The sequence below is a fragment of the Lagopus muta genome, chromosome 4, assembly GCF_023343835.1.
Source record: "Lagopus muta isolate bLagMut1 chromosome 4, bLagMut1 primary, whole genome shotgun sequence".
NCBI classification, from domain to species: domain Eukaryota; kingdom Metazoa; phylum Chordata; class Aves; order Galliformes; family Phasianidae; genus Lagopus; species Lagopus muta.
In genome coordinates, this window is record NC_064436.1 from 46,827,617 (window position 1) to 46,852,561 (window position 24,945).

Sequence of the window (24,945 nt, forward strand, 5' to 3'; positions counted from 1 at the left end):
TCTACATCAGAAAGTCTGACCACCAAGACAAGGATTCAGAAGCACTAATCTCACATGAACACTGAAGGTAAAATAAGGCAGTTTTATCAGTTTGTTATTACAAGGCCGGAGACAATTTCATAATGGGGTACGTGAATACAAGGACTGAAAAGTGTCCACATTACACAAAATTGAAAAAAAGACAAGAGATAACCAGCAGCCTTCACCAGCTATCTCTCACAGCCAGGTCCTCCTGAAATCAACAGCTAAGACAGATCTATACTTCTCCATGCAGACAAACCAACAGACAAATTAACCTTTTAAGCATAAGCTGTGATTTAAATTTAGTTTGTTTCCATCTGAGGTTTCCCCAGTTGGTAATTGGTCATTGATCTATACTGGTGTAATCCCGCAGTTTAAACGGGCTTTCAGGTTTAACAGCAGTGATCCAAATCCATTTGAACCTTGAAGAGTTCACACGAGGTTTAACTGAGTACATTCACCCTTTTCAGTCGGTTCAACTACTTGAATGTCCTTGCATAAGCAAGGCCTTACTAGCAGGATCTTCATGAAGCAGTTCAAGAGAAATCTACTTGTATCATTCCTGCTATTTTTTCACAGCATCATTCCCGTTTGATTGATCCACTGAACGTTTTCTACTTCATTTAGAGCAATAGCTTCCATTTATCAAATACGTAAAGACTTCCCACCCTTGTAAGAAAATGTTTTAAATCTATTCAGTGTCTCAACAGTTGAATTAAGTGTCGTTCAGAAATTGCAGGAGTTCAATATCCATTTTTATAAAATAATCTAGAAAAAGAAAATGTCATGAGCCAACTTTTCATCTAGCCAAACCACACTTATCATTAAGTGCATATTAAATTATAGCATGAAAGGACATATTGATATTTTTTGATGAGTGCTACAAGTAAATTTTTAAAACGACTCAAGTTGTATGTTTTTATCTCTCAGTCATGGAGAATGAAATTTGATATGGTAGTCACTATAATAGGAAAGGAACAAAAACTTACACCCTGTTGTCTTTTGAGGACTCGAATTTGCATGGGAACATGACTGAAGTCAGAACAACAGGCAGCACAAAGTGCCAAACACCGGCCACCAGCAAGTGCAGTGCTGAGTGAGTTGTGCCGCCTGCACACGTGTGTCCAGAAGTGCATAAACAAAACACACAGCATTTATGTTATCACTGTAAACTGTGACATTAACTTTCACTGAAGAGGTTCATCAACTTGTCTGCAATTTAAGATTAACATAAAACTAATAACGCCTATTGCCACTAGAAAATATGACACTCAAAACATTTGCCATATTACTGCGAATTTATTGTGTGAATTCACAATGTTCTATTTCCCCATTGTGCTCTCAACCAGTAGATTACGGGGCGTAAGCTGGGAAATAAGAGCAGCTACTTTGCACAGACTCATCCTCTGGAAGATGATGCCTTGTTTTAATTTAGTAAGCTTGTGTTGGATCAGAATAAACTTATGTTCTCATACTTCTCTGTGGCTCAGGCTGGATGTCAAGCAAATGACTCCTGTGAGGCAATACACACATTGTATCCTCCCTGAGCAACTGAAATGATTTCATGCATGGGCAATGTTTAAGTGTTTTTAATGGTGTCAGTTACTCAAATACTTTTTATTATTATTTTTATTATTATTTTTTACAATCTACTTGTCTGAGCATTAGTCCTTTAAAAATACTTCCATTAGTCCTAGAAAAATACTTTTGCAGCTGAGCTTGAAAAGCAACTCTGACTCAAATCAAAGTGCTTCTGTTACACTTATCCTCTCAGAACACATTTTTCTTGTGTTTCTGCTAATGCTATGCTCCTCCCCACTGCTTCTCCTGTAACTCCTACACTGCTCTTCTCAACTGGTGTCACGGGAAACTTCAGGCAGCTGCCGAACAGCATGACGCTAAGAGAGGTTTGAAACCTCCCTGGCAGCTAGCAGAAGATCATCTAAGTGCAATAAGGACAAGATAACAACCTCCAGCTGCTGTTTCTGCTGGAGCAGCAGGCAAACCGTCCATTTAAACAGAGAGGGACTGCCTATAGTAAACTGTGGTCCTGCATCGTAGCATGATAGAATTGCAGGGATAGAATTGACAGAGCGCGTTACGTTTACTGCCTTTACAGCTGAAAGAAATTCAGGTCAGGCGCACATTTAAAGAAGCACAGCAGCAGCTGTGGACCGGTTCTGCGCTGCCTCACAGAACGCCTCCGCACCGCCTCAATACGGCACGCTGCATCCGCAGCACAGCCGGAGCCGGTTCCTGATGTCGAGCCGTCACCGCGGCCGAACAAAAGCATGGGGCTGCGGGCCTCGGCGGGGCAGTTGCCACGCGCGAAACCCCCGCAGCCCGCGCCTCAGGGCGAGGCCTCCCCGCGCTACCCCGGGCTGCGGGCCCCGGGCCGAGGCCGGGCCTCGGGCTGCTCCCCGCCTCCCTCTCGTCCTCACCAGCTGGCCTCGTCCTCCTCGCAGCACGCCAGGCGCTCCAGCTCGTCGGGCCGGAGAGGCGCCGCGTCGTCCGGCGGGCCGTCGCTCTCGCCGCCGCCGGGTTCCTCGGGGGGCGGCCGCCGCGCCGCGGCCCTGGGGCTGAGGCAGCGGCCGTCGGACGGAGAGGCGGCGGCGGGGGGCGAAGGGGAGGCCCCACCGCCGAGGAGGCGCTTGGGGCTGGCGGGGGCGGCGGGCAGAGCGCCGTGGCGACTGCGAAGCTGCTCGTTCTGCTTCTCCAGCTTCTTCACCAGCTCCTGCAGCTTCCGCACCTCCGCGTCCGCGTTCACGCTCGAGCCGACGTCCTCCATGGCGCCTGCCGGCCGCGGGGCGGTCTGCGCGATGAAGGCCGGCCGCGCCGCCCCGTCTACATGGCCGGGCGGCCCGCGGCACGAGAGGGTGGCGGTGGGGCGGGGCGGGGCGGGTGCTGCCGCCTCCTCAGCGGCGCCGGCGGGCGGCGGAGGGCCCGCGTCCGGCCGCCATCTTGCTGCCTCCTCAGCCCGCCCGAGCCACGACGTCACTCGCGTAACCTGGAAGTGCCCCGCGTCGGAGCCGGGCGGGTGTTGGCGGGCTGCGCCCCGTGCTGCCTTACCGCCCTCTGGTGCCCTGTGGAGGCTGGGACCTGCGGGCGGCCGTCGTGCTGAGGGAGGGAAGAAGGGAGCGGGGGAGCTGTTGCTGGGGTGGTTATCAGACTGCGGAGGAGCTTTGGCCTGGGAACAGGGACCTTTACTCATCGGTGCCGCATTGATAGCAGCCCTTGGAGGATTGCTCTGTGCGTTGGTTTGTAAATCCAACTCCTCTGCACCGTTTGGTACCAAGTGCCGTAATGAAATCCAGGTAAGTTTTGCGAGCACAGCTGGCTTTGTTAGCAGGGCTTGCAGGCCTCCGTAAGGCAAGAAAAATGGTAAGGTTTGTGATAAGGACATTTGGTGTCGTGATGACACTGCTGGCAATTCAGTGGTTGGTGAGTGTAAAAGTGGTCTTAAGTTCGATAGAGACATTCATTCTAACTGAGTGCATTAATACAGCTTCCTTTTTTTCCTACCCTCAGTCCAGCTGTTGGTGGCAGGACGAAGAGTCACGCCGTTAAAATAGTTTGGTCTTTTCTGTCCTGTAGACAATGTGGTGAAAGAGCTGGGCAGGCAGCATTAGGAAGGAGTGGGGTCATTGAGCCTTGGGCTCCTTGGGACTGCCCAGTAGAACTGTTAATCCTGCTGCTTTTGGGGCCTCCTCTGATACAATGGCACAGCTATGGGTCTGAGAGCTGCTGGTATCCTGCATCTCCCCTCCACCCGTCCTCTCTGCAGTCTCTACCCCCAGGGTTCCTGCCCCACCTTATCATCCCCTGCTGACATTGCTTTGCTTCCAGCAGCAACAGCAACTATTCCTCCCAGCAAGATGCACACTGCAAAAAGATGTGTGGGTAGTGGGGAGGCAAGTGAGGAGAGGAAATAAAAAGGTGTTGCTGAATCATCTGCTATTTTTCCAAAGTGTAAAGGCAACTGAGATGAACAAAGGGAGTTGCTGGTTAATAGTCACCATAGTCAGTGGTTGAATAGCAAGGACCGTGACCCTGCTTTCTCATCATCTTGTGCAGAGGGTTTCCCTGTCATGTTTTGGGAGGGGAAGTGAGGACCAGGAGCTGATAATGGGCTGTGAGCTTCTCATCAGATTCCAAGCTTGCTCTGGGCAGATGTGACAGGCCACGCCTAAGCTGAAGCCTCTGGCTGACTATACAGAACAGTTACAATTGGTAGTAATGCCACAAAAAATGAAATCTTCCCACTCTGTCACAAGAGCAAGTGAAATTTGTCTGCCTGTGAAATTAGATGTTGCAGATACTTTTTTTTTTTTTTTTAAGTTTTTTTTCTGAGCAGGTTGAGTCTGTGCTGTCTATTTCACATGCGTAGAGAGGAAAGGGAAAATCAGTGTTTCTGCAGAGTCTCATGGACTCTGAAAGCCCCTCTGTGCGCAGCCAGTACGGTCAGCATTATGTGCTATTGGAACAGGCAATAGCAAACCTGAAGGGCAATAGATGTCTACCTGTGTATGTAACGTAGGTCTAATTCAGGATACGTGTGAGCAGAAGAAATGGGGAGCAATCCCTCCAAAGCACAAGAAGCCTGGGTAACGCTTGTATGTCACTCAAGTAATGCAATTTGTCTCTCTCTGACAAGTGGTTCCTGAGAAAAAGACCTCCAGGAGCTTTGTTTTGGTGCCCTTTGAGCTTCCTAGCATGGACAACTCTATTTTTTTATTTTTATTTTATACAGTTGTAATTTGCTGATTTATTTCTAGTGAAAATGTTAAATTCTGACTTCCATACCTTTATTTTAATTGTCACCTGAAATAACAAAAGAATCCTCAAAGGGAGTAGATAAAGACAGACAGTTGTGCAGTGGGAAGTTAACATTTATAGCAAATATTTAACTTCAAGCCTGGAAAACTGGATTGCTTTTTAAGCACATTTGTTTAGTCTCCTGAGGAAGATTGTTGCCTGCCAAAGGAGGTGTTCAGCAGGCCCACACACACTCTTGCTAGGTGGTGTTTAGATAAACCTTTGAAATAAAAGGAATCATTTGTCATTACAGTATCTCATGGCATGCACAAACATTGCGTATGTGGTGGAATTAGTGTCTGTCTCTTTCAAAGCTAGTTTCAAAACCCTAACTGAAAGAACCAACATTGCAACTTTAATTATCTATAAAAGACATGAGTACATCTGGTCTCCTCAGTGGTGAGAAAATGTATTTAATCCATTGGCTTAGACTTAGGTTACCTGGAAGCCTAACTATGCTTTAGAAACTGTGAGCATTAGTGAATTTTTCAAAGACATCTATGGGCAGAAGAGCCTTTACAAATCTTTTTGCAAGCAGATGGTCTGCTGTATTTACTACTCATACCTCTTAGTGTGAAAGAAGGACTACATCCATGCACCGTTCTTCCTATGCTGTTACAAGCCTTTCTGGAGGGCAGCAAGGTTCCAGCTGAGTTCTGCCATTGAGATACACTTATCTGGGGTATTCTCAAGCAGAGTGTATCTGTTTGATGTGAATTAACAGGCTTCTTTTTTATGCACAGAAAAGTTGTTTAAACCTGCTTTTATCCTCCAAATCTGGAAGGACAGCAACTCTAGGGTACTGCACAGGTTTTCTAATGAGGCTAGTGTTTATGGCATGCCATGTGGCTAGAAAATGTGGGACTAAATAATCTAATTTAACCTTTAATTTATATTACTAATTCAGAATGATGACTCTTCAAAGATTATCATCAGAGTTGAGCACTGTAATAAAAGTCCCGTATCACCACAGGCACCCCAAATGAGATCTGTTCACCTGAGGTTCATCATTGCAGTATGGGAGCTCCTTCTACAGGCTTAGAATCTTTTCTCCTTGAAATTTTAGCATAATCTGCATATAATATTCATTTAAAAATGTAAATTCAGCTTCATCGTGGAGTTAGCTACCTGTATTTCATGCTTATTGATTACTTGGAAATAATAGCTTTTTAGAAATCCACTGAGCTCAGCTTGGTTAAGGTGCTGGGATGGGAGTGAGGTGACTCAACACTGGGAAAGGACTTGCTGTTGTCAAGAAGATCCATGACTCATCTTCATGTACAGATGACAGTAATTTTAGGCATGTGGGCATCACTGAGTGAAGTCTTACATGTCCCCACCCATATGAAGCAATCTTCTGTAAAACCATTCCAAAAAGTTTCTGAGTGTACTGAGAACTCTCTCGACATTCCTCTGTTAGTGAGCCAGCTCCACAAGGAAAAATAGTTCACTGCACTCAAGGGACTCTGAAAGCAGTCTCCCCTCTGCAATTTTTAGCAGGAAAAAGAGCCGAGTCTTCAGTATACACAGTTAGTGACAAGTGAACAATTTCCAGATATGTGACAAGCTTGAAATGTTGTATTTCCACATGTGATGAAATGCTGTTATGTTTTGAATATCTTATCCATATTTTCATGACAATTTGTGACAGAGAGGATAGAGCCATGCAAAACAAAATTTGTAGTTAAATTATGTTCATGCTTCATTGATTCATTTCTGCCTTGTATTTAGCTAGGCCGGACTCCTGGCTGGAGACAATATGCTGACACTGATAAAAACAATTAAGGTTTATGGCCAAGAAAGGCATGATGTGATCAGTTCTAAATGTTGCTGGGAACGCTGCACGCAGACAGGAAAATTTCCATTAAACCTGGGGTACCGCCCCCGTGCTTGAGCTTGGAGGAACAGTGACGACACTTTATTTGCCGAAGGATTTATGGCATCGTTGTTGAAACCTGCACTGGAATTTAGTACCTCTTCTCCCTCCTGTCGGGCTGCCGTTTCGCCTCGGCGCAGTTCGGAAGGCCGCCGCCGCCACCTAGTGACAGCCCTGTACGTAGTGGCAGCCCCTGCACCGGTGGCACAGGGACCTGGTGGGGGGGCGGCGATGCACTGCTCTGGTCCCCGCACGCAGTGTGTGAGCACCTGGAGAAGACCTCTGCTCCTTCCTCGCCTGTTTGGAGGATGCGCGAATGGAAATCTTCCGCTCTAACACACAGTGGTAAAGCAGTATCCAAAGCCTAGGATTGAACAAACCATTTCTGAGATGGGACAAGAGGTAACGACCATACATTGCACCAGGGGAGGTTCATGTTGGATATTGGGAAGCATTTATTCTCAGAAGGAGTGATGAGGCTTTGGAACGGACTGCCCATGGAGGTGGTGGAGTCACTGTCTCTAGAGGCATTCAGAGAACATGCAGGAGTGGCACTGAGATGTGGTTTAATGGGCATGGGTGAATGGCTGGACTGGATTTGTTTACTGGTCTTTTCCAAATGTAATGTGCAAAGAAAGCCTAAAAGGAATTGAAACAAAACTTAAAAAAAGTAAAAGTCTTTACAGGCAGAAGCATGTGGGAGAGGTGAAAATATAAAAAATCCAGCTTAGAGAACAAGAAATTTAATCAAATAATAGAAGTTGTCTTGGTCATGTAAACAAAAATTAAGATAAACAGATGCCTTACATAATGTAAGTGCTGGCATTAAAATGAATCTAGGCACTGCCCCAAACTATTTACCTCAGCTTTGTTAATGATAATGGCAGTGTACACAGAAGCAAAATCAAAGCAGTAAATGTGAATGGGTGTGGAAACACGTTATCACAGGCAGGGTGAAAGCAAAGTGCAAAGAGCTCAGCTCTTTTGGAGGCTCAGAAACAGATAATAAAGCTCTTCATATGAGTTTTGATGCATTTACTAAAACAGATGTAATGCCATGTGAAAAAACATTAGATAATGAAGTAAGTTTCTTTTTCCTAAGGAAAAAAGGGATCCTTAAAAATATGTTATTTTATTGCATACAGGGATTAAATATTGTATGAAAGAAATAGAGATATGAAAGGATACAAAATGGGAGAAACAGTTACTGAAGATAGATTCTGCCAAATTAACTTGGGATTTTCTTTGATTAAATATTAGACTTTTTTTAAAGGAGTGGTGTGTAGTGACAGGACAAGGAACACTGGCCTAAAACTTGAACACAGGAAGTTTCATACTAACACATGGCAGCCCTTCTTTATGGTAAAGGTAATGGAGCATTGGAACAGGTTGCCCAGAGAGGTTGTGGGGTCTTTATGGAGATATTCAAGACCCATCTAGGTATCTACTTGTGCAACTTATTGTAGGATACCTGCTTTAACAGTGGGGGTCTTGAGGATCTCTTGAGATCCCTTCCCATCCCTGTGATTCTGTGATTCTATCATTCTATGAACTGCAACAAAGCAAATCCATATGGATATCAGTAAAGTGATTGACATGGTGTGTCAGTGTGGTGATACTGGAAAAACAGAGGGAAGAAACCAGCTGAAAAGTTGTACTTACAAGAGAAGGCTCAGGCTGTAGACAGAAGAGTTTTGTGACTATGGAGTGCATAAGGATTGACTGTATTTATCTTTTGTGGAAAGTATTTTGTCCAATAAAGTAATAAATAAAAATAGAAGTGATTAATGAAATATGCTGGTGACACAAAGAAGATGACTTTAAAGCACAGAAGGACTGAACTGCCATGAAGTGGAGGCGCAAGGAACAGAATTCTAAAATAACAAAGGCGAGGAACTTAGTGACCAGCAAGGCTTTATTCAGGAAGTACAGGTGCATCAGCTGCTGACAAAAAGTGAAGAGCTGGCTGTTTTAGTCAGTTGTCCATTGCGGGATATCTGAAGACTACTACTCATGAAAAGTGAAAACACACCTATATATCTGAAGACAAGTTCAGTGATCTGAGAAAGATTTTAGTACCGAGTTGCTTTCCAGCTTCATCCAAATACTTGCAGTACAGCCCACACATGAACAAGCAATACATTGATGCATATGCTTACTTTCAAGCATAAGATTTGTCTCATCAAGTCTTCAGGGTTGGCAGACAGCTTGAACCAGGAGAAAAGAGAGTGTATAATGGAACCTTTCATTTAAATGCAAGCAAAGCAACCCATACAATGTTAATAAAAAGATTTTGCTGCATTTTGTAAACCAAATTTAACACACTGTAATGTAAACATATCTATCAGAGCGTAGACTGAGCAATGTCAATGTAATAACCAACAACTGCTATCAATTTACACCCTTTTGAGTAAGCTGGGATGAAAATCTTGTAGTGTCAGGTCCCACCGTGTCCTTTTGTAACTTGGGTAAGCTGCAGCTGTGGCAATCCAGGGTCACTGTTGGCCAAACAGCAGGCTGTTTTTTGTTGAAGCATGTGGTAATAATGAGTGTGCCTGTACATACAGCATGTTTCAAATGTCCACTGACATTTACCTTTTTATATATTTTTGCATATATATATATGTAAATTTGAGCAAAATGTTAAAATGAGGTGCTACAGAATGATAAGTAGAATTGCAATAAAGCTCTTCTATCTTATTGACAGGTAAAAGATCAAATTTTAATCCCTTCAAACGATCTTATTTCTCTGCCAAAATTGAAATCAAGAATTAATATCTGAACATGGAGTTATCAAGGAAAATCCTCTTTCTTGTGTCTGTACCATGCTCAAAACAACACATCCCTTTCATCAGAACTGACCTTCTGTACAAACCCTTCTCTGTAAGTATCTTCAGCCACTTGCAGCACTGTATTCTGTACATGCACAGTGTAACTGATTTTATGTTTAGCTTGAAACAACCTTTGGAGTATGCCAGTGGGCTGCAGCCTTCTCAATGACTTTATTGCTTGGTGGAAAGCCCGGGTCATATCATAGAATCATAGAATGGTTTGGGTTGAAAAGGACCTCAAAGATCATCTAGTTTCAACCCCCTGTCATGGGCAGGGTTGCCAACCACTAGATCAGGCTGCTCGGAGCCACATCCAGCCTGGCCTTGAATGCCTCCAGGGATGGGGCATCCACAACCTCCTTGGGCAACCTGTTCCAGTGTGCCACCACCCTCATCATCATCATGAGGGATTTGTGGAGGCTACAAAATTAAAGGAATAGGTGGGACATGTTCAACCTACGTGTGGGCTATGAGTGCAGTCGAATGTACTTCAGAGCTATGCATGAACCTCAGGAAGGAAAAGCTGCCTCGAGCAGAGGCCGCAGGGGTAGTACTTCCTTTCCTCCATCAGCACCAAGCCGCTGCATTTGGGCTGAGAGGGCTGCTGGGGTCTGATGCCATAAGTCAGATTTTGCCCTTTTGTTATTAGCAGATCTGAGTCTGTTCCAGTGCTGTGTGATTCTTTCAATACAGAAAGCACTACATAAGAGTCAAGCTATATTCAGACCTCAAAAGATGTGCCGAAATGACTGAAAAGAACCTTTGGTGGAAAGTTCAGAGAAGAGAATATCAAAGGACCCTTATTTTTAACCAAGAATCCAGCAGTTTGTGTCGATTTCCCAGCTCAGACAATGCAGCAGCCTGGTGAGTGCGAGGTATTTTCTATGGGCTCAGTTCCTGCTATTGTTTACAAGCCAAATGTGAGGTTAGATAGTAATGGGTCAGCCCTTCGTAGTCATGGCACAGGCATCTCTTAGCAGTGACATGCCTGTGTGTTAGGACAAAGAAATGTGTGAGGGCAGGAGACCTACAGTTTTCTTTCTTTCACATAAGCATTTTGACAAGACACGTTTAAGAAAAATCATAGAGTTTGCTGTTGATTTTTTTTTAATTACTATTACTATTTTAAAGGAACGCTTTTAACACTCATCACATTTGATTTTCCTAAGAGTTAAGTGTCTAAGTAGAGATAAGTAAATAATTCTCAGAAAATTCTGGGTTTATGGCAGAATCCAATGAAGTTCAGGGGGTGCTAACTTGGGAAAAAATAGCATCAGTGTCAGTTATTCATATTATCCTATTTCTGCAGTATGAAGTGGTGACCCAAGTTGAATTGTTTCAAGGTGACTTTCAATAGATGTGTAACAAATGGTGTGTGTGTGCATTTGTACACTTGTGTATGCATGTTCATCTTTGTACATTCATGCACACATCTTTTCAGCTGGGTAGCAGCAGACTGCTCCAGATCTAAAGTAATGTTAGAAAGCTAGACATCAAATAGAGAATGAGGTCAGATTGAGACATGAGTTGAAGGAGGCTACAAAACAGTGGGAATTACAGATACAGTGGAAAGGCAGTTATGTTCTCTTTACATCACCTGAGGCTCCCTAACCATTCCTATACCTCAAATTTAAGAGCTTTTTGGAACAAGGCAGCAACATCTGTAAAACTGTTTCCAGCAACACCACAGCTGCAAATACAGTGTTACCAAGGATACAAGGATGCACGTTTATCCCTACTTAGGGTTGCTCAGCAGTAGAATTCAGGTGGATGAATTGGACATGAGGGTTTTGTTGTCTGTCTCTACTGTGTAGCCATGTGTCACTGTTAAGTGTTACTAAAGTACTCAGTTACTAAAATGTTTCACACAAAGTTAGCAATTGCTTACTAACAGAGCAAGTGCCATTTGCCATTCTCTTTTAAAAATAATTAACATTGATTGCTCTTGTTGAAGACTAGAAAGTGGGTTTTTAGGATGCCACAAAGTTCACAGAATTGTAAACTGAGGTAAGATTACTGAGATGCCACACACTGTCCTGGTAAAGGCATAGTGAACACTGCTGTCCTACTGCTGATGGAACTCTTTGAAGTGGATTTACACAGGTTTGGTTCTGTATCAGAAATCAATAAGGGCATTAAGCACCCATAAACAAAGCTGTAGCTTGTGCTACGTGTAAATTCTCTGGGCATACATCTGAATAACGTGGTCACCAGCAGAACCTGAGCTTCTTTTGGGATTAAGGTTTTGGACGCCAGCCTTCTAATCACAGGGATTCAGTTACTTTTCCCAATTAGATCAATGTAACAAGGCTGTGTAATGCAATAATAGCACCTCTTCTGACTGGAGGAATGTTGAATCTTGAGAAAGAAAAGCTTTGTTCATTTTAGCATTTTTGCTTTGTGTCCAATGCCTATGTGGAGTCTCACATGAAATTTTACATACACTAAAATTACACACTGACCACCTTTTTTTCAGAAGTATATTCTAGCTAAACAGACCACATCCTGAAACTAAATCTCCTTTCAGTGTTTTTGCTATTCAGTGGTGCAAGTCCACTGAAGTCAGTCAAGAAATCCCAGTTTTATCAAGCTCAGAATCTGCTCTGTGGAGACCACCGCTGCTGGTTAAATTCGTTCTGTGCCACCTGTAGCTGAAGCCTACACGTGCTTTGAATCCTTGCGGATAGGTGTCTGCAGGCAGCTTCCTTCCCCTTCCTTCACGGCCACAGATGCGCCTTTAAGCCACGCAGTGCTGTCACTCATGCTGCCCCTCAGTGTCACTTACCGGCATCACCACAGAGGGGAGCAGCACACCGCAGGTTGGCCCAGGATACGTGCAGAGACGTGCTGCTGCGGGGTGGAGGTTCGCGGTTTAGGATCATGGGGGCTTCTTCACAGCAGAGAGGATCCCAGTGAATGCAGGGTGGCCCTGGGGAGCTACCTGCAATGGTCACTGACAAGCAGTTCCTTGAGCAACAAGGGCTCGATCATGAGCTGAAAACCACCAGAGTGGGGCCCCCAACACCCCCATCCACATCTTTGCCTTTTTAGGTAGTTCTTTGCTTCAGTACCAGTATGAAACTTTAACTTGCTCACCAGTGCTGCTGTGTTGAGTTGGCAAATGGGGTGAATGGTGATAATAGAAAGTACTTTTTACACTCTCCTCATTTTATGTACATGCGCTTGCTGTTATTTATTATATCATGTCACTGCTCAAATAAGGCTGCAGTACTCTGGGGTCTATTTTTACTGTTTGGTTGCTTGGACTACGGCAAGTGGCATTGCAATATTGCAGCACTTCAGAGGGGAATGGGAAAGAGAATGTGTGTGGATGTATGATTATAGCAATGGTTGTGGTCAGAGAGGCCCACCAAGAATTAAAGATGTCTAGCAAATCCTCCTCCAAATTTATGGATCCAGCTTAACACTCAAATGCATGAATACAAATCCTGTAGCTTTATAGAGACATCTGCCTGTGTTCTGAAGGCTAATTTAGCTTGATATATAGTACTTTTACCCGTTGCTCCTTTAATTAATAACTATATTCACTTTCCTTACAGCCTTGTCAGTTTTATTTCTAGTACATATTTATCACCCAAGTGTTGATAATGCATTTCCTCAGTTTCTTTTTCTCCATGAAGTTAGCTATCAAAGCATACATAGCACACATTTTAGTGCACCAGGCACCAGTGTCCCAGCCTGTTGCAAAGATGCTCTTGCTTTTTCACATGATGCAAGTCTCTCCAAGAATGTGTGTCAGCTGGGATACACCATCCTCTCATTGAATGCAGTGAAACACAGCCCTGGTGGCTCGCATTGAGCTGGCAGCTGTGGGCTAGAAGGTAGGAAGAAGAGAAAAGCTGCCAAGCTTGTGGCCGCTGGAACCTGTCCAATGATAGCCAAAAGAGATGTCATTCTGTCTTTCTGGTTACATCTTTTCCTGTTCTGATGTTTGATTATCCCATTTGTGTTTGCTTATAGACTGAAAATGAGTAACATCTAACTAGCAAATGGGTATATCTTCCATGAACTGAGCAAAAAGCTCAATTTTTCATTTCCTGTTCTCCTATGGATGCACATTTAGTGCTTCAGGAATGCTGCTTGTTTCTCAGATCCTTTAAAATTTGCCCCAGAAGATGGATTATGTTTACTTTTTTTTTTAACTTTCTCTTTTTTCTTTTTTTTTTTCTTTTTCCTGAGTTATCTTTCATTGGCCATGAAATAGAGAGACCCTGATCTACAGAGGTCGAGATGGACTGCAGAGGAAAGAAGCAGTAGTGGCAGGGAAGCCTGTGCTCCCATGGTGTGGGACAGATGTGTTCAGCCTGATCTAGCCACTGCAAAAAAGGGATGTATGGCTGATGTCACCCCAGTTATCATGTGCCTTCCCCACAGCAAGGGATAGTCAGACTTACCAGTACTTTTTTTCCATCTTTCAGTGGAGCATGTTGTCCCCAGAGGGCATTAAGTGAAGCCCATCTTTTAGAGCTTCCTCCAGCAAGCAATTGTTCTACGAATTTGCTTGCCTGCATCTTGACATTGCAAGAAGAACGCTTACAAAAATGCTACTTCTGTATTATTAATATGTGCTGTATTCTCAGAAGAAAGCTCACAGCACTCTTGGAGGTGTCCAATTCAGTGTTTCCAGAATTATAGCAATCCATTCCAAAACCTCAAACCTAGGTTTTGAGTTTATAAAGGAAAGATAACCAGACCTGAGCTTGAAATCAACTCTTCTCCCTACTATAACCTATTAGTAGTGAGTCCAGAAGAATTTTTTTTTTTCCAGGTAAGGACGTGTCTTTAACAAAAGAGGGCAGGGAATGTCTTTGTGGTCTAGCTACTGTGGCCAAAATGCTGCCTGTTATTATGACATTAGAGGAAGCATGCTGTCTGCAAAGAGGAAGCAGGGCAATGGGGGCTGTTCAGTTGCTTGAAGTGAAGCAGGTAAAAGCAGTTCTCAGCAACAGAAAGCTGCTTGGTTGTCCTCAGAGCTAGGCAGGAGATTTACTTAAGCACACAGTCATTATGTAACTGTCTGGCATGTTTGGTGCTGGTATAACCTGACTGTGACTGCTGAGTCCTCAGACTGATGGGATTACACAATGGTAGTTATAAACTAACCCTATACTGGATTATAACCTGACCTTATGATTGAAGTCATCAGCCCCTTCAAAGACATTTGTGGGCTTTTAAAAGTCTCAGTTGAATCAGTGGAAGATCCAGCTGCCTCTGTCTCACTCCGTGTTTCTCTTGAATCTCAGCCTGTTGCAGAAGTAAAGGCTTCAGTGGAAAAAATAAGATTGACTTTACTGTAGGCTGAGAAGTAGGTCCTGGGCTACTAAGGTGCAGATCAGTTGATGGTGGGGAAAGACCTAGAATGACCTTGGTAAGTTACTGTGATATCTTATAGGACAGACAATGAATGTTACAGGCCTGCTGTAAAAATACATTTATTTGTGTCAGTCAAGCATGAGATCCATCCAGCATCCTGCTTTCAGTGCTGACCACAGATGGATGTCCAGGAAAAGCAAGAACAGGGCAAATATATATCACACCTTCATACAAGTGTTCCTCAAGCGTCTTTCTCGAGGCTTCCTGCATCTGAAGGGTTGGGTCTGTCTAGTGATTCTCAATAGATTCCTCTTCCAAGTGTCCACCCAGTCTCTCTTGAAGCTCATTTGATCTGCTCCATCCATAAATGTTGTTTGCAGAGCAAAGAGCTCCACACATCTTCCAAGATGCATAATGAACCATCTTCATCTGTTTTATTTCAGTCTAGCTGTTATTGGCTTCACTGGATAACTTCTAGCTCTTGTATTGGAAGAGAAAATAAACAGCAGATTCTTATTCAGTCCTTTCATCCCATTTAACATTTCTACCATGCTCACTTTGTGCCATCTGTCTTAAACGCTGGAGGTGGTCCATTACACTCCATCCATCAGATGTAGCATTGGGCATCCCATAAATATATTAAATGTTTCCTCAGACTAAGCTTCCAAAAAATGCACAGAAAAAGAAAGCACAGGGCAGCCTGTGAGATAGGTACAATGAAAGACTGAAGAAGTAATGTTCTGTAAACTCGATTCAGTTTATATATAAATAAGGAAGCAGACAAGTGGAGAAAGAAGTAGAGAAGTGGAAGAAACATTGTGATTGAGTAACAAAATATTGCATCATGATGCTTGCCTGCAGGGCTACTGAAATAAAATTACAGAGAGAGAATGAATGGTACACAGCTCCCGGGAGCCTCTGGCCCCTGCCTGGCCCCTTGAAGTCCTGACATGGCCAGTCAGCAAGGGCTGGGATAAATCATTGGCTCTGTCACATGATGCAGTGGAAACTCTGGGCTTATTGTTCCTTTCAATACACATTGCATCTTCTGTGACCCATGCTTGATATTTTCCCCCTAACTCAGCTAGACAGAAGGACAAAATCCTTTTCTCAGTTTCTTAAAGAGGATCAAATAGAAACAAAATGACTTAATGGAACTATCACCTCCCAAATCTCTCAAAAAGAAAAGAAGCTTTGGAGACATGGTAGGCAGAAGAAGCAATACATTTGCTGATACGGAAGCCAGATAATGAGAAATGACGGTTATTTTTCCCTCACTGACACAGTTTACTCCTGGCAATGCGAAAAACTCTTGTTTGTCATTTCTTTCCAAACAAGTGAGGGAAGAGAAATGAAGAGAGGAAATGCCCAGTTACTGCCTTCACAGAAAACTCTGAGAAGTGAAGAACGGTGAAGAGGGCTTAGCAAGCACCAGGAGAAAGAGGAAGAGCCTCACTGTGATGTGGGGACTGGCAGACATGCTTCTCCACCAGAAAGATTGCACAGATGAGACTTTGAACATGAGAGACTGCCCAAACAGTAGCTTCAAGGACAGAAGTAATATGGGCCATCAGGTGGTAAAGCATATACAAATGTATAACTGCTGGAAATATAGTCTATGTGAGTTGCCATCTAATAGACATCTTTTTCTTTCCCTATTTGGTGCTTCATGCCACTTGTGTGCCTGAAATTTCAAGAACCTCCATGCTCCATGGAGAAACTTCCTCCTAAAGATGGACATTTTGCCACAGAAACTTCACTGCTTCCCTCCTCTTCAGAAGAGCAAAATCAACTGCTTAGAGTGCTGGGTGCCCATAACACAAAGCACAGTGAAATCATTGTGCCACGCATCTCACCAGGTGCCTGAGGCCATACCAAAGGAAAGGCTTGGACAGCATGGGCTCCAATCCCCACAGCCTACAGGTGGGATGGGTGCTGCGCCACCAGCCCTCAGGGTTCCTGAACCTCTAAGAGGGTATGAAGAAAAGATGGAAGCAGCAAGCAGCACTGAGCTCTTCTGGAGCTGAAACAGGACCAAAGCCCTGAACATCCCCTCCTTTTCTCATTCCCTCTCTGCTGTATAATGTTTGAGCATGTGAAACTTTGGGGAAATGAAATCATTTCTGGTTACAACTTGCTGCTTTTTCTGCACTGGATTTTTTTTTTTTAATCGTAAAGCCAAAACGTTCCCCTGGGCGGAAAGTCCAGGTTCTTCCTGACTGCGAAGTTTATATAGATGCATAAATAAATACTGTTATTTGAAAAGGGTCTTTCTGCTTTCAGTAATTTAGATCATGATGCACTAGTGGCCATGGCAATCGACACTTCTGGACTTTATGAAGTATGGAAGGAAAACCGAATACTTCTTGCAAAATTAAAGATCCTTCCCCTGTAATTCAGCGAGCCTCAGTGCTGTGCAGGAGTTGGCATGCCGCTTACAGTGAAGCCGCCCCCATTGCTCTACTTAACAGTGTCAAAGGCATACAGATCATGAGAAATCAAGACTGGGCAGCAAAAACCCATGTGGCTGGTGCTGCCCTGCTCAGCAAGCTGTAGGAAGCCACACACAACAATGAACCATGTTTTTTTCTCAAACTGCATAACCTTTCCTCAGTGCATTTGCTAGGTGTGCATTTAAGAGTCTCCTGAAGGCTGCTCAGCACGCTCCCATCCCTCAGGACCCAACCTTTCAGTTGTTTTTCTTTAATGGCATGGAGCTGTGCCAGGGAGCGTCAGGCTGGGTGGGAAGAGGCGGAAGAGGCTGGAATTCAAGGAGCTTGTGGACAATGCTCTGAGATAGAGGGTTTGAATTTTGAGTGGTACTGAAGGAGGGCTGTCCAGGCGCCGGATGCAGTGCTGCAGGAACGTGGGGAGAGGGCTGAGAGATGGCTACTGCGCGGTGGCCACACAGTGGCTGCCTGGGCGTTCATCACCCTGGAGATGCCCCATGCACAGGGATGAAGCCCTGCGGCTCTCGGGACTCAGCAGCAGCACGGCTTTGGAGGAAAACCCCCAAGTGAAAACAAAGGCTCTGTAAGTCATTTCCTCTGTGCTGAACAGAAAGACATCTGTGCTGATGTAGCCATTACGCATAGGCACAGCAAAACAATACACTTGTTAGCAGCACAGACAGTTTGCTTTCCTCTGGACTCATACTTTAAAGCATTTAGAGGCTTGTTTTAGCCAAACTTTTCCAGCTTTATCTCTTAACAAAGTTTTGCAGATAGTTTCTATGGATAAAGTTGTGATAATGGAAGGCAGTGAGGAAAAGGGCCTGGATGGCAACTCAGCAAGAAGTCATTGCAGCCGTGGCTGGTGCCCAAAGCTTTGGGGTGGCTACGTGCAACCACAACATCCGGCCTGGGCGCTCTGCCACGGGCATCATGCAGGACACACTGTGGAGCGGGTACCAACAGGACCAAAGCACACCGTCAGTTTTCAAGACGCGCGCCGAAAACCGGGATGGGACCTGGCAGCCTCTCTTAACCATTCACCACCTCCTCCTCGCTCGGTTTGTTTCCCCACGAAGCGCGCACGCCACCAAGACGCCTCCGCGCTCCCCGCACCTGCGGCAGCGCCTGGCGCCTCTGCGCCTCCCCGCCGCCCTCACTACACTCCGCCCCGCCCCGCCCCCCTCTGCCACCGCCCGCCGAAGCGGAGCCGTGCCTCCCGCCTAACCCCTACTACCGCCTCACGGCCCCTTCCGCGGCGGCGTTCGGGAGCCGCAGGTAAGGCACAGGCGGGGAGCGCGGTGATAAAATACAACAAGAGAAAGCTCAAACTTTTGCTGAGTTGCTAGTGGGTGCGGGGAGGGATTTGAGCGCAGGTGGCCGCTGCCTGGCTGCTCGGAAGCTGCTGGCCAATGCCGTGCGGCAGCTGCAGCTCAGTGCACGGCTTCGAGCGAGCAGCGGGAGTGGCGGCGAGAAATGAAGCGCTGAGCGGTAAACGCTTGGAACCACCGCCGGTAGTGACCGGAGGTCGACCGGACAGTTCGCGTGATAGAAAGTGCGGTAGTGCGGTTCCCATCTACAGCCGAGTGTTGCTCGGTGTTTCCTTGTTTATGTGACGGAGTTTCTCGATGAGGCCGTGTAACTGCTCTGCCTCAGTAAGGCTCCGCGTCTCGGGCCGGGATCAGCTCAGTGGGGGGTTTCAGTGTAAGTACGGCTCCGTGTGCCTTCTGTGCCCTGCGCGGCCGTCCCTCTCGTGGGAGCGCTCCTACAACTGTTGCTCAGCTGCTGCGTGGGGCAGCTAACGCGGTGGCTGCTGTGCGAGCACCTGCTGTGTTCCTATAAGCTGGAATCGGTCATTAGTGACACACTGAGCTTTTCGGCTGGATTTGGCTACAGACTTTGCCGATCTGAAGTGCCCAGTATTATTTCATCAAGAGTGCATCTCTTACAGAGATTAAAATAAATAAATAAATAATCAGTGGTAGCAGAAGTGCCCATGTAAATGTGTCTTGGAAGTACTACTTGACTGCTTGTTTTCAGTTCAGGCTACATGCTGCTACAGGTGCTCAGTCTGACTTTGGTAGAGTATGGCTCTGGGTGAGGCATCACTTCTTAATTCCTCTCCTAACTCTGCAGTGACTGAAGGATTAATTGTTACATATGGTTGGTATAGAAGTACTTCATAGAATCATTAAGGCTGGAAAGGACCACTAAGATCACCAGGTCTATCATCTCATCCCCACTGTGCCTACTAACCATGTCTGTGTGTGCCACATTGACATGTTTCTTGAACACCTCCTGGGATGGTGACTCCACCACCTCCCTGGGCAGCCCGTTCCAATGCCTCACCGCTCTTTCTGAGAATGTTTCTAACATCCAACCTGAACCTCCCCCCGTGCAACTTAAGACCATTACTTCTCATTCTCTCACTGTTACCTGGGAGAAGAAGCTGACCCCCACCTCGCCTCAACCTCCTTTCATGTCCTTGTAGAGAGCAACCAAGTCTCTCCTGTGCCTCCTCTTCTCTAGACTAAACAATTCTGAATTGAGATCATGAATTGAGATCAGACATGTTTAGGCTGTTTTGGGGTGGCAGAGTGCAGAGCCCATACAGGCAGACTCCCAGTTACCTGTGCCCTCTGCTCCATTCCCACTCTGGTCTCTTCATGGCCTTCATGCTATCTCCCTCAAGTCCTTCCCTGTGGTCCAAAAGGTCTCTTGGGACACTGGAAGGCACTTGTTTGTTTTCTAGGGAGAAGGCAGTGTCCATGCAGGGTGCAATGGAAGGCTGGGAAGGGATTGGTATATGGGGTAGGGGTGGTGGGGAGCTGGTGTGCTGTCTCTTGCTATGTGGGGTCATGGTGGTGTTCAGTGTCCACTGGCCTGCTATAAGATCTCAGATGGTTATGATCTGTAGGGGGCTAGAGCAGGAAAGCCCATTTGTTGTCACTCTCCTCTGATAGTCTTCATACATCTCAGGTTTATTTATTGTATTTATTTCTAACCAACTTTTTTTTTTTTTTTTAAACATCACAGCTCGAGGTGAAATACACCCATCTGTACTTCTATTGCTAAATAAAAGGGTGTTTTACATGCCCTGCTAAATTTCAGAAAGAATCCCGTGGGTGAACCAAAAAGATCTCTGAGTTTGCCTGCCAAAACCACTGAAAACAGAATCAGTGTGGTTATATTGGCCACCTGGGTACTCCCTCTTCTTTTTCCTCTCTCTTTTTTTTTAAATGTGATCATCTCACAGGTGTGAGAATCAAATTCAAACATGTGGCATTTAGAGATGGCAGACACTGCCAGTTGAGCTGCCTTTTAACCCAAGTTCTCATTTGCCAGAGCTGATTTTTTTATCAATTCAAAACTTATAGAAGGAGCACCTTTCTTTTCTTTTCTTTTTTCCTTTTAGATATTATTTTTCAGTTTGATCTTCTAAAGGCATAGATTGTGAAGCAGCTAGAATTATGTCCTGAGTTATGCTGCATTTCAGCTCCCAGCTGTGTGCTTAGCCCTGTGAATCAACTCTGTGCTGTATCCAATAGCCTGGCTGGCTGCCTGCAATGGCTGCAAATGGAGAAAAATGAAATACAGCTGACATTGTTTTACTGGCTTTATTTCATTTTATCTTGCCCTGAAACAACATTGTATTCAGGAGTGCCGTGATGGTGCAGTATCCTGTAATTAAGATTACAATAGCTGGGAAGTGGTTAATTTCACAGAACTGGTTGGAAGCACCAGGAAAAGTCTCCCCCTGCGCCAGCCATAGACGTAACCTGCTGTAGATTAGTTCCTTCTGTATTGTGTTAGCTAGTAAACTGAGTACACAAGATAAGGCAAAGAATGGTGTGCTTCTTATACAAATGTTTATATCTCAGATATGCAAAATATTTTCTGTTTATCAGATAATGGAATTCTGTGCTTCCTACTGTCAACGCAGATGTCATGGAAAATGCCTTTAGCCTTTGTTAACCATTGACCTCTAAGATGTTTTGCTACTTCTGTATGTTTTGACTTTTTTCAGTACCCGGTTATGTTTTCACTGCTGCAGTTGGAATTGTGCTTTAAAAAAGAGACAAGCTTGTGAGTGCCAAAAAGTGAGTTATTGTGGTCTATAGTGGGCCTCCTGCAGCAATAGGATACAAAAATGCCAGTATGAAACTCAGAAGGTATGAGAAGCAGTACTTGGGTGAACAGGGCTATAGTTTGGCATGGAGAAGAAGGCTTGAGGGTGTCTTCTTTCTTTTTTTTTTTTTCTCCTTCCTATATTTCAAAAAGCATGCATGCTTCTGAAGGACATCTAACATACAGCAAAGAAGGCAGTGTGTAGATGAGGGCAGCACGTGTCTGGGTGGACACATGTGCCCTTTCTATCACAAATGGTAGAAGAGGAACTGGGGTGCAGAGCTGTGTAATGGAGCACTGCCCCGTGGCTATGATGGCTCTGGTAGCTCTCAGTCATCCCCTGCCTCAGCGCTGTGATTCAGAGTCAGGATGCAGAAATGAGAAAAATACCACGAGGCAGAACTTGGAAAAATAAATAGTCTTCTTCTAGAAATCTGTGGTGAAGGGCCTTGTCATAAGGGATGCTCTGAGAGGAGTAGATGGTAGGATTTCACAATTTCTCGTGTGTGGAGACATGATAGGTCACTGCCTTGCAAGCACCATAAAGGGCATGCAGTGTTCAAACGGGAGTGCAAAACTTGGAGGAGTAATGGAAACCTGCTGGGGAAAAAAAATAAACCCCAGTGTGCTGGGAATGCACGGAGCATGGGCCAAGTGTTTTCTTGGTGGTCCTGTTTCCCTTATTCACTTTTCTCCTACAGGCAAGTGTATGAATGGGTGCTGCTCTGCTATGTGTGAGGTACAACTGCATGGTACTCAAGTAGGTCACAGCAGGGTTTCCTGTCAGGAGGTTTTGCTCAACCCTGTGCCTTTTATGAGCTGTGATCTGATGAAATCATAAGAACGCCTTAGATGTAGGCCTTGTTTGCACTTGAATAGGACAGAAAAAGATGGTGCAGTCTTCATCCTTTTGCAGCATGATGTGGGCAGGGCACTTGCAGCCAGCATGGCCCCTTGAATTACAGCGCAAAATAAGTCATTTTTCTCTGGTGAAGCAACCACATAATTCAGTATTAGACAGAAATGGTAACTGCCCCTTGCTTGTAGCTGAATGCAGTACTTGCAACTCTCTCCCTGCGCAGAGATCTTTTTGTCATCTTCTCTGCACTAGTCTAAAGTGTGAGATGACAACAGCACTTAAAATTCTTGATGTAGAGGCAGCTAAACTCCACCACACCACACACACACTTTCACTTCCTCTCCTCAGTGAAAGAAGGAGAGAAAATGCATGGAATAGAGGTCAGGGGTTGAGAGAAGGACAAGAAGATGATTCCCAATTGCTACCATGGGCAGACCCAACTCAGTGTAGAGAGATGAACAGATGATGGCTGCTCCAAATGCAATGACTCCTATTTTATTTTGTTAGCCCATGACGCCAGAGGCAGATGGTGGTGGTATGGCAGTAGAGGTTGAACTTTTCCACAGGTCTCTTAAAACTTGTAGTCTTAAATACACCTTGGGATCTTTTGAAAGCAAAATGGCTATCCAGACTCTATCCAGTAAAGATGATTAAAGGAACATTTTCAAGCGTGGCAGAATGTAGTACTCAGTGTTAAAACTGATTGGTTTACAAACTTCCACTGCAACTTCTCTTCAATTTGCTTATGCATAATGTGTCAGAGGGTAGTGTTCAGTTACGTGGTCACATGCTGTGGCTCATTTAAAAACAAAATAATGGGCAAGTGGCATGATTCCTCAACTTCCTTCAGTTATTTCTCTAGATCTCTTGAACTGAAACCAACCCTGGAAGTCAGTGAGAAGCAGGCAATCCCTGTGAAAACTTAAGATCTAGCTGTAAAATGACTATCTTATCCTACTTTTACAGTCTCTTGCATTTATCCCATGTAATCTGGACATCAGTGACTCTGGGTGGTGGAAGTGTTGCTTCTAGTGTTGCCTATTCCATGGTATTTTTATGCCCTACCATTAGTGATCAGAGTGGATTAAATGGCATATGATGTTATCACACATTAATGATGGTATCATACAGTATCTCAAAGAGAGTTTAAGTCGAATACAGCTGCTTTAGATCTTAAATGTCTTGTGATGCCTGATGAGTGCTCTTGTCCCTCTTTAGCTCACAACAGCTGAAACATCCTGACATCCAAGAATTTTCATCGAGGGGAGTGGGGTAATGAGCCTCTATGCTAGAGATGCTGACTGCCTCACAGGATTGAGAGCCTGAAAGAAAAGGAATGCACAAGATGACAGCACTACCTCCAGTTGTGTTGATTTTCAGGTATGGTGAGAAACTATTTCCTTGAGATAATACTTAAAATTTAACTTGCTTCTTTAACTTTGCTTCCAAGAAGCAAATTACTTGCTTCTTGGCTGTGTTGTATGTGAAGGAATTCTTCAAGGTTGCATCCTGAGTTTTCAGGCCTGTACTTAGAGACTTTATTAGTAAAAGGCTGAAATGCAAGTGAAAGTTTCTCTGTTTTAAAAAATCTACAAATAAGGTCAGGATAGAGCTCTGTTGGATCTGCTTCCAGAACTTTAGGAAAATAGGTCTCACTCTTCCAATTATCCATTCAGAAAGTACCCAGCAGTGTGGATTCTATGTAGAGAGACTATTGTTATTTGCATGTTTTGTTTTGTTTTGTTTTTTAATTTTCAATCCTTATCATGTCATAGATTGTTCAAGTACAGAGCAAAGCAGAAACTGAAAGGCTTTGCTAAATTTTGAAAGAAAATGAAAGCTGCTGTAAATAAATGCAGTCCTTCAAGTCATTTGCCACCTAAGCATGCACAAAGCATGACACTGTACAATTCTCTCTGGTAGCATGACTGTTACGATTTTGAGTGCAAATCAAATGGAAATTCGAGCACAATATGACGGATTGTTAATGAAATGAGACATGAGGGTGTGGTGTGATGGTGAGGGAGTTTTGAGTTGAGTTTCATCTGAGCTTCGCTATATGAAGTTTTTCTTGTAACCCATCCGACGGATCAGGGTCAGAAAGGAATCAGAAGGATTCAGGAAGATAAGAATCAGAAGATAAGAATGTAGACCTTACCAACACCTCTGTTTTGGTAAGCACAGTAAATATCAAACGGTTTGGGAAGCTGTGAATTGCCAGATGTGGGAAAAGCAGTACAACATCTCAGCTGAAGTGAAAATGATCATTGATTTGCAATCCCATCTCCTCCATTTGCTTGATGATGTATCCTGATGAAAACAATGCATGGGAAACTTGACACACAGGAACTTGCAGGCTTGCAGTATTTCCTGCCCCCTGCTTGCTGGCTTGTATTTTTCTTGTGCACAGATGATGATTTTGATGAATAACTCTAGATATATCAGCACTGCCTGTATGAGAGAAGGTTTGGGGCAAGTCAGCTATTAAATAGGTGTAAAAAAAAACCTAACAGTTGCCAAGTTGCATCACTGTACTGCCTCAAGAAGATAATCAAGAATTTCAGGGGAGAAGTAGGCTTTCGTTGAGGTCAGTTCATCATCTAGTTAATTTCACAATTTTGTTTTCTGCTG

The 24,945-nt window shown here is 44.5% G+C and overlaps 2 protein-coding genes across 8 annotated transcripts in view; one reads left to right on the forward strand and one right to left on the reverse strand.

Moving 5' to 3' along the window:
* Window positions 1-2,908, reverse strand: part of SLAIN2 (SLAIN motif family member 2) — a 32,410-nt gene extending 29,502 nt beyond the window's left edge. For all 4 annotated transcript variants that reach the window (XM_048941925.1, XM_048941923.1, XM_048941926.1 and 1 more), the window contains exon 1: window positions 2,463-2,908. In XM_048941925.1, the coding sequence (XP_048797882.1) occupies window positions 2,463-2,809 (347 nt within the window). In that variant the 5' untranslated portion in view covers window positions 2,810-2,908. The remainder of the gene's footprint in view (window positions 1-2,462) is intronic.
* A 147-nt stretch (window positions 2,909-3,055) lies between these two features.
* TEC (tec protein tyrosine kinase) overlaps window positions 3,056-24,945 on the forward strand; it is a 57,546-nt gene continuing 35,656 nt past the window's right edge. The window contains exons 1-2 of one of the 4 annotated variants that reach the window (XM_048941803.1): window positions 3,056-3,335; window positions 23,533-23,694. The gene's annotated coding sequence lies outside the window, so the exon portion shown is untranslated. Of the gene's footprint in view, window positions 3,336-18,479; window positions 18,606-18,710; window positions 18,819-19,010; window positions 19,032-23,532; window positions 23,695-24,945 lie in introns of those variants that run through there. The other 3 variants (XM_048941802.1, XM_048941804.1, XM_048941805.1) reach the window with 3 other exon arrangements.